General features: G+C 48.7%; 1 protein-coding gene across 1 annotated transcript; it reads right to left on the minus strand.

Moving 5' to 3' along the window:
• Positions 1–4,921: 4,921 nt before the first annotated feature.
• HTR5A (5-hydroxytryptamine receptor 5A) lies at positions 4,922–8,891 on the minus strand. The gene is made up of 2 exons (XM_039709770.1): positions 8,154–8,891; positions 4,922–7,206 (listed from the first exon to the last, which is right to left on the minus strand). The coding sequence occupies exons 1-2, from the start codon at positions 8,889–8,891 to the stop codon at positions 6,874–6,876; spliced, it is 1,071 nt and encodes a 356-aa protein (XP_039565704.1). The 3' UTR covers positions 4,922–6,873.
• Positions 8,892–9,279: the final 388 nt, after the last annotated feature.

Consider the following 9,279-nt stretch of genomic DNA (forward strand, 5'->3'; position numbering starts at 1 on the left):
CTATGTTCTGCATGCAAGCACTGGCCAATTTGACAGTTTCAGAAAGAATTTATAGGGTTTATGCTACTTTCAGTGTTCTCCAGGTGCCTTAAATGCTCACTTTAATAAGAAACAGTCCTGACACTCATTTTTGTTGGCAACTACTAAGAGCTTATAAAGTAGCCCGAGGGCTTTAGCCAGAGTAACGTGCTCTGAAATCCCCTGTAAGGCTGAGGTTTGTGCTGAAAGCTGTGGGAAGCAGAGAAGCTGCATCACCTCTCCTCAGCATCTACCTGCCTCCTTTTTAAAAATCTCAGAAAAACTTAATTACTTAATTCCATGGGTTCTCAATTTCTTTTAGCATTCAGATTCTAGATATTGAGTAACCCCTTGGGCCAGCAAGTGTGCTTGCACTTTGCATCTGCTGTCTGTTTAATATTCACCCCAGCGCCGTGACGGGCAGGTGGAAGGTCCAAGGCACACGGCAGGAGCATCCTGCCTTTCTGCACCTGGAAACTTTGGCATCAGGTGAGCAGCTGAGGAGAGAAAAAACATCACAGAACTGCAGCTCCCGGGCAATTGTGAGAGAGGCTCCATATGCTCCAGTGCCCACCCAAAGAGCCATTTGGCAACGCATCAAAATGATTCCTCCCCCTTCCTCAAAGGCAGGTCTCCACTCAAACTGTGAAAATACGTGACCATAAAAGCAGGACTCTGCTTTTCCCCTCTAAAGTCTGCCTGACAGCAGCACAGGTAGCTTGTGGGACAGGATATCAGGCTGTTAGTAGATTTAGAAGGTGATCACATTAATTTTCACCATGGTCTATGTGAAACAGATTCTTTTGGGTTGGAAAGAGCCCTGTTTGGTCCAGCTGTGCTGTGCCAGAGAGATATTGCAGAGGCAGCACCCTGAGCAATGTGTGAATGGTTTCCTGATAGCCAGAGCTCCAGAAGAGCACCACAGGGGAGCAGTGAAAAGGTGGGACATGTGATGGACTTCAGCAAGGTGAACCTGACTGGGCATGGTTTGAGCTTTGGGACTGCCTAGCCCAGTGTCTTGTGAAGAACCAGGTGATGCAAACATTGAATTAGGCAAGAAGCAGATCTTGGGGTTTTGTGGCACCTCAGCTGTTGGTTCGGCATCTTGAGCCCAGAGACAAGGAGGTCTTCACCAACAGAGATGCTGATTTTGAAAGGCTGCCCTCCCCTGTACCAGCAACTGAGGCTGGTGTGACCTGTTCTTAACCAGGATTTGGGGATGGAAAGGCACAAGGAAGAAGCACTGACTTCAGGCCGCAGCCCTGAACTGATGAGAAATGCAGTGTTTCCAGCACCTGCACAGACTCAGGACCTGGTGAGCAGCAGGCAGTTTGGAGTGACAACCCCACCCTCTGCAGCTACCAGTGGGAAGGGACTGAACTGGGCAGAGTGGCTATCTCAGCCACATGGCCTTTGTGTCCTCTCCCAGGAGGGCAGTCAGGGCTGGGGAACTTTTCTTCTGCAATTAGAGCTGCAGGAAGGGTTTTTACCCCTATCTTTCTCCTTCCTGCAGAGATGACCAGTGGTGGTGGCTGCCTGGCCACGTTTGGTCTCACCCAAAGCAGGGTGGGGACCAGAAGCAGGATTAGGAACAGTTTTGTTGGGAATGGCTCCAGCAGAAAACCAAGGGGAGGCTATAGCTCCAGTTTTATCTTTCCCCATGCTAGGATCACCCCTGGATCTGCACCCAGCCCTGTTTGGTCCCACCCATGGGCAGCAGTGGGGCTTCAGCATCACAGAAGCTGCTGTTCCACTGCTGAAATGGACAGACAGAGAACAACAACAATGCACTGGGGGATCCAGGGAAAGGGCCCATCTGTCTTGCTTTTGAGGATGATTAGGGACAGTGTTTGACTTGGCTAGCATGGAAAATGACACAGAATGGCAATGCTGACAGCCTGGCAGTGGCGAGGAGGAGGGAGGAGCAAAAAGACGATGAACTGAAATCTCAGCCTCTCCTCCAGTGACCAGAATAAAACCCACAGCTGGACACAGCCCATGCACAGGCAAGAAATCAGCCTGCTTGTTCCTGAAATGCTGAAAAGTCCCATATGTTCAGCTCCTGATGCACCCCATCACAGCCTTGTCTCTCCTCCTGCAACCAGGGCCCCATCCTGCTTCTCCTGGACATGTTCCTTTCCCTCATGCCAGGCTGAAATGCTCCCAACCAGTTTTTATCCTCACTTCTCTGTAGAAGTGACCTTATTTTCTGTATTTACACCTTTCCCAGTCCATAAGTCACTAGCAATTATTGGACAGTTTGAACCTCATATTGGTTTCTTCTTCAATTTTTAATGGAGGCATTGAATGTTGTCAAGTCAGATTCATTACTGAGTGAATACTTTATATCCCATCAGCAGTGAACCATGTGCTGCAATCAAAAACATCAATGTGATTTATTTTAATTATATTTATTTCCTGTAATTTTTTATTCACCGAGTCATTTATCAGCTCCTCCACTTCTTTTGCCAAGGATCAATTTCAAGCTGTAAATCAGTAACAGCATTTGTCTTAGAAATACTTGGCTCTCCAAATTTGCCTTTTTAAAATACTGGCACAGCTCCAGCTCTCCTCCAGTCCTCTGCAACATCCTCAGCACCTTGGTGTAATTAACATAACGAGGACTTAAAGAGCTCTTTGGCCATGTCCTAAATTTGATGAAACTGTGGCAGTGTCATGATTTTCTTGCCAGGGTGTATCCCAGTGGGGATGCTAATTTTGTCATGGCTGTTTCACCCCACTGTTCTCACATGGAGCAGTCATGGTGACTACATCATGTCCACCATGACTTTGCTGGAACCCCAGGGGATGCTCTACCAGTGATGCAAAACAAGGGGTCCAAGAGTAAAACACAATGAACAAAGCAGCTCAAACCACTGCCTTGCAAAAATCACTTTGACACTTTGTCAGTTGTACCTCACCACTGCAATCACTGGAAGGAACAGTCATTAATTACCTTTGTCAGGTGAAATTTCTTTAATTACCTGCAACTCTGCTTCCAGGAAACTCCCACTTTCAGCTGCTGCTGACAGTCCAAGGACACATATCCTAGTAATAATTTTTTTTGAAAAGCCCTGAAAAATTACCAGGGGATGAAGTCATGTGTGGCTCACCTCTGGCTGTGTAGGGCCAGTGGATGTCCTGGAATCACCTGCCTGTGATGAGAAGAGAGCCCAACAGGCAGGGGGTGAAGGAGGAAGGTGGTTAGCCAACCTGTCATGTAATCCATGGGCATTCTTCAACGACCTTTTCTTTCTTCCCTAAAAGTAAAAGGAACCCAGAGCAGGCTTCCCAGAGAGCTGCTGCTCCTTGAACCCTGACAGCACATGCTCAGCATCATGAGGAGATGCTCAGCAGCAGCTGGAATTCAGCACACGCTGCCCTCGCTCCCAAACAGATGTTCATTGGATTGTCAGGGCATTGAGAGGGAGCTAAATTAATTGTAAGTGGGAGCAGGTTAGTTAAATCTGTTCTGGAAGTATTATATAGCCATTAAACTGCGTACAAAACTCAATAATAATGGGTAATAACGTTCTTCCTAGGAATTAAATAGAAGCTCAATTTATAATGCTGCTCGGCATTCAAACCAGAGTGTTCCACCTTCCTGGTACATGATCAACATTTTGTAATTAATCCTCACAAAGCCTCGGCGAGGCAGATCTCTTCACACCACTGATTCTGTGTATAAATGGCAACAAGAAGGTACAAGATGCCTCCTTTGAAGCTGTGGTTGCCTGTGTCTTCAAACATGATTTGCATCTCTGGGAGCCCACTCAGCATCTGTGTTTGAATAATGAGAGGTTTGTAAAAAGCCTCGGAGCCTGGATCAGATGTCCAGGTCTCTTCGTGCCTCTTCCCTGTGCTGAGATCATTGTGGCATGTTTCAGGATGATTCTGCAGTGCAACCTCCAGAATAATGATATTTTCCCTGCCTGGTCATATTGCACTGCAGGGATGACCCTCAGAAGGAAAGCCTGTGGTATTAGGGCTCAAGTATGAGCTGCAGGAAATGGCCAATACAAAAGCTGCTAATTTTGTCAAGATTTAAAAGAACAAATCTTATGAACAACTGGAAGCTGTTTCTTTCCAGAAAATTATTGTAGCAGATGTGGCCTGTCAGATAAATGTAATTTACACCAGGTGGTGTAAATTACATTGGTGGAATACTCATGACTACAGGCAAATTGGAATTATCTAGTGTCACTTCAAAATGATCTCCTCTCTCCCTGTCACTGTTTAAGGCACAGCATGAATAAACAGAGGGTGTAATGAAGGGGAGCTTCACCCCAGCACCAAACTGCAACTAAAGTAGGGATTTAGTTAAACTGATTTCAGTTTAACTTTTGTCTGCTCACAGTGCTTGAGTGGACATTCATTTGAGTTTACAGCTGATTCCACACCCTGCACAAGGACCCCACACAACAGAGAAAAGAGAATCTGCAATACCCATCAAAGAGCAAACAAAAATGGCATGGACACAGCTGGGGCTGACATGGGGCTGTGCAGACATGATGTTAGGTGTGAAAATGGGAATCTGAGGTCCAGCTTCCCAGGTAATCCATGCTTTAAAGTGTTTTAAGTGTCACTCTGGGTGCCTAAGAAGTAGTCTCCTACTTTGAGGCACCACCAAGCTTAGCTGAAGTTCTGTCTTGATCAAGGAAGGATTTTTTCCAAGTCATTTTTGGCTAAACAACCCTTGGCACAACAAAAGCAGCAACTCCCAAACAGAACAACTCAGCATCAGTGATGGACTGTCCAGAGAAAGCAGCACAGCCTTTACATACTCAGTAAAAAAAAAAGCAGTTTAAGAGTTTATTACAATTTTTGATACATCAGAGATGTCACTAATAATATTTTAATATATGTAACAAAGAAAGAAAATGCTCTTTACTAGCTGGAAAAATTGGCCCATGATTAGGGGGCAGGTCAGAGCCTCTTTCATGGGAGTTAGAAGATTACTCCCATCCCACCCATCTTCTCCTAGAATTAATTAACATTAAAAATATGCTTTTACGAGACAAGACATGCCACATAAAAATCTGATTCATTTGAAATCACTGAAAAAAAATTCTCCTTTGCTTTCAATGAGGGCAGGGTTTTACCCAATATTTCTAACAGACTTTTCTAAGATGGTGTTAAGGAAGATGTCAAAGGCTATCCTATTTCTCTTCTTGCCAAAAGGCAGGATCAGCTGTGTCCATGTCAGTGCTGATGCATGTTTGTCTAACTGGTCCTGAAAGGGCTGCAACACTTTAATAGCACCTTGACCTCTGCTTCCATTTTCACCTGTCGAGACACAGCAAAAGGAAAAGGGCTTTTATTGCCAACTCTGCCATAATTTTTGACTGGTTTAAAGGACCAGTGACAATTTTAACATCTGATGTCTCATGATCTACTACAGATAGAAATTAATACTACCCAATCCCAGGGGGCTTTGCCATCATTTATTGACATCTTTCATCTCTTCTTGAGATATCTAACATGAAATCAGGTCATTCTGATCTCCATCTTGCATTTTTTTCAACCATTTTAATTGTGGTCTGATTTCAGTGGCTGTCCCAGAACCAAGTTAAAACTAATGTTTTCCTTTATCTGCAGACCTGTCAGTCCTTCAGTAGGCCAGTATAAAATGTGTAACCCTAATTGTAAGAGTGAAATGCCAGCTACTGTAATTAAGTTGGCAATGTGGAAAGGCAGGGAGGCAACAGAGCTGTAAAACCATGTGAGATGGAGCCCTAGAGGGGCGGGCAGAGAAGGACAGGTGAGCAAAAAAATAAATATTCAAGCCTGTTCTTTGCAGAAGAGAAGCTCCATGGTTTGATTATGCTTCCAGAAAGAAATATCACCTGTCATTAACAGTCCTTTGCCTGCAACCCAGTGCTCATGGAGACAAAGTGGGGTTTTTGCTTTGGTTTCAAGTTCTGGATTGCATTCAGAAATAGTAAAACACAGCTCCTCATTGAAAGGCAACTCAAAATACACCCATCCCCTGAAACTACAGGAAATCTGCCCACAGCTGCTCAAAATACATTCATGTTTTAAGATGGGAAACAACAGGCAGGAAGATTAGCATTTACAGCTGGTGTTTCTGAACATAAAGGTCTGAGGCAGATGCTCACACGTAGCACTCAGGGAATGAGAGGTGAGTTTCCCATGCATTCTCTCTCATTCCAGGGTACACCATGCATTAAGCTTTCACAATAAGTTTGGGGGTTTTCTTTAAAAAAACAAACCCTGCTACATAGAATCCAAAAGCAAACAGACACAATTTGTTCTTCCCAAAGTATGTGAGAAAAAGCTTGGTACTGGTAGTCTGTGTTTAACCCTTACCAAGGGTTTATTTCCCAAAAAACCAAATATTTTGCAGTCTTTACCAGCGAAAGATAAGACAAATCATGTTTTCAGCCAAGCCATAAAATATGTACTCTCACATGTAATCACAAAGCCTCCTGATGTTACAGGGTCCCAGCTCTGCACATGGGACAAAGGTGATTAATGCTGGGAGACACCAGCAGTGGCCAAACCAGCATTTCTTTGCCAGTGGACTCCTCTGCACCTTTGGTGCCACCAAACAGAGTCACTGGGGAGGCAGGAGGAACACAGCAGGCCACTGGAGCGAGGATGCCAGGCTGCTGGCAGGAGAAGCCCTTACATGCTACTTGCAGGAAAAACAGCAGCTAAGAGGCTGGGATGAAGAGCCTGCCTAGAGACTGGGACTGTCTGGGACATACAACCCATGGCGATGCATTTTTAGCATCACCTCAGTATCTGTGGCTTTGAACTTCCTCAGGAACTTGGTCAAAATCATTGACACTCAAAATCAGCTTCCTGGGGCAACAGGAAAGCTTTTTCTGCTCACTGCTGCCTAAAGAATAGGTTCCTGAAGGCATTGTTGTAGTTTTTGTTGAAAGCAGTGTAGATGAGTGGATTAAAAAAGGAATTTGAATAGCCCAGCCATAGAAAAATGCTCTTCCAAACGGGTGGGATGTCACATGAGCAGAGTGGGTTGATGAGCTCTGTGATGAAGAAGGGGATCCAGCAGAGCACGAAGACCCCAATAAGGATGCCCACCATGAGGGCAGCTTTCTTTTCCTTCTGCTCTCTCCATGTGTCTCCATCTGTCTGGAACGTAACAGTGGCGTGACGGACAGTGAAGACTATCTGTGGCTGCTGGGCAGCTTCTTTCACCTGCCAAACACAAACACGAGTTGCACCACATGTACCCCAGTCAGGCAATCCCACACAGCAGGTTCAGAGCCCAACAGTGCAAGCGAGGGCCAGGGCTCCAGGGAAACACAGGCCATGCACGTCACACCCTAACTGAGGGCAAGGTGGCTGTATAACCTCATCTGGGTGATGGAGACTATTTTAAGTGAGATTAGAAACTAGAGAGAGTACTGAGGGTACATGGGGTTACTCACAGTGCAGCACAATAAGATTACTTCCCCACTTACAATCTGATCAGCAGAACAGGCACACACCCACATGCCGTGCACAGAAGTCTGCTTACTTTCTCTAAACCCATTGAGTTTAAGAGTTGTTGGTAGGAGAGGAAAGAAAATTAGCACACATTTGCTTCCTCCCTGCCAGAAATCTTTACAGTGCAGAGTCACCGTGCCTGGGATGAACTGACACGATGCAGTAATGATTAGGAAAGATTTACAAGGACATTCTGCACAAGAGCTTTCTCTCTGGGTAAATTCACAGTGTCCCCAAAGCCACAGCTGGTTGCCAGGGTATCGTCCCCAGCAGACACAGCTGCCCATCCCTCCACTGTCCCCTTGCGTCCCCAGGGGAGGGACAGTGACCCCTTACTCACGCTGGTGAGCACTGATTCAGCATTCCATGGGGGGACATCTGTGAGTCACCGCTCGCCCACGTGGAGCTCAGGCTCACAGAATGTCCCAAAGTTGCTTTAGCTGCACCTTGAGTGCTCACAGCTGGGGCTCGGAAGGAGCCAACAGGCTGGGTTTGCAAGCTTTGCAGTCTGCCTTCCCTTGGAAGCCTCCAGGATCCACAGGGCTTTGGTGGATCACTGCTCACTTGCACACTTTTGGTTTAAGTTTCCCCCAGTTCTACAAAGGCTTGCCTGCTGGCAATGCTTGACCAAGCAAAGCACAACCAAGCTGACCTACCTCCAGCGCTTCTGGTGTAATGGGGGTGATGGAGTTGCTCTTGCGAGATCCGATCCGAAACTTGGCAGCCCTGTAGATCTTCCAGTACACAAAGAGCACCACGCAGAGGGGCAGGTAGAAAGCCCCAAAGGTGGAGAAGATGGTGTAGGAAGGCTCCTGGCTGACCTGGCACTCTTCACTGTCCTCTGAGTAAGTCTCTCCCCAGCCAAAGAGCAGCGGGGCCAGAGAGATGAACGCGGAGAGCGCCCAGGTGAGAGCGATCATGGTGTTGGAGATGCGGCGCCGGGTGCGCAGCGTGTACTCCAGGTGGCGAGTGATGGACCAGTAGCGGTCGAGGGCGATGGCCGTGACATTCCAGATGCTGGCAGTGCAGCACAGCACATCGAAGGAGATCCACACCTGGCACAGCGACCTGCCCAGCCGCCACCGCCGCCCGGACAACTCGTGCACCAAGCTGAGGGGCATGACGAGGGCTGCCACCATCACGTCGGAGATGGCCATGGAGGCCACCAGGTTGTGGGGCACCCGGTGGAAACTGCGCACGCGGAGGATGGTGGCCAGGACCAGCCCGTTCCAGAGGAACGTGGCCACCACCAGCATGGCCAACAGGGTGAGAACCAACACGCTGAAGACCGAGAGATGGGCCTGACCGCCCTCGGGGCCGGCGGACGACCCGCTCCTGTTCCCGCTGTCCGGCGTCGTATCGGCGAGGCAGCTGATGTTGAGCGGGCGCTCCATGCCGGGGCTGCGGGCACCGGGTTGCTCGGGGCTGCTCGGGGCTGCTCCGGGCTGCTCGGGGCTGTTCCAGGCTGCTCGGGGTTGTTCCAGGCTGCTCCGGGCTGCTCCGGGCTGCCTTCATCCCCGGCAGGAAGAGCCCTGCGTCAGCCGCGGCTGACGGCAGCCCCCGGCCCGCCCCGGCGGCGAGAGGCGGCGGCTCCGCGGGCGCGGAGCGGCTGGAACGGAGCGGAGCGGCTGGAGCGGAGCGGAGCGGCTGGAGAGGCTGGAGCGGGGCTGCGGAGCGGCGGCCCCTGCGGAGGAGCCGCGCCGCGGGCTGGCGGGGCCGGGGCGGGCAGGTGAGTCCGCGCCGTGCGCGGGTGCGGGAGCGGCCGCGGAGGGAGAGGGGCTG

Source organism: Passer montanus, unplaced genomic scaffold (genome assembly GCF_014805655.1).
Source record: "Passer montanus isolate IOZ18808 unplaced genomic scaffold, ASM1480565v1 scaffold10, whole genome shotgun sequence".
NCBI lineage: Eukaryota > Metazoa > Chordata > Aves > Passeriformes > Passeridae > Passer > Passer montanus.

What these genes read in the sequence shown, in the direction of transcription:
- HTR5A (XM_039709770.1), bottom strand. Translation starts at nt 8,891, where the DNA reads ATGGAGCGCCCGCTCAACATCAGCTGCCTCGCCGATACGACGCCGGAC. An exon ending in TTACACCAGAAGCGCTGGAG is followed by an intron (nt 7,207 to 8,153) that starts GTAGGTCAGCTT and finishes TGTGTTTGGCAG; the next exon opens with GTGAAAGAAGCTGCCCAGCA.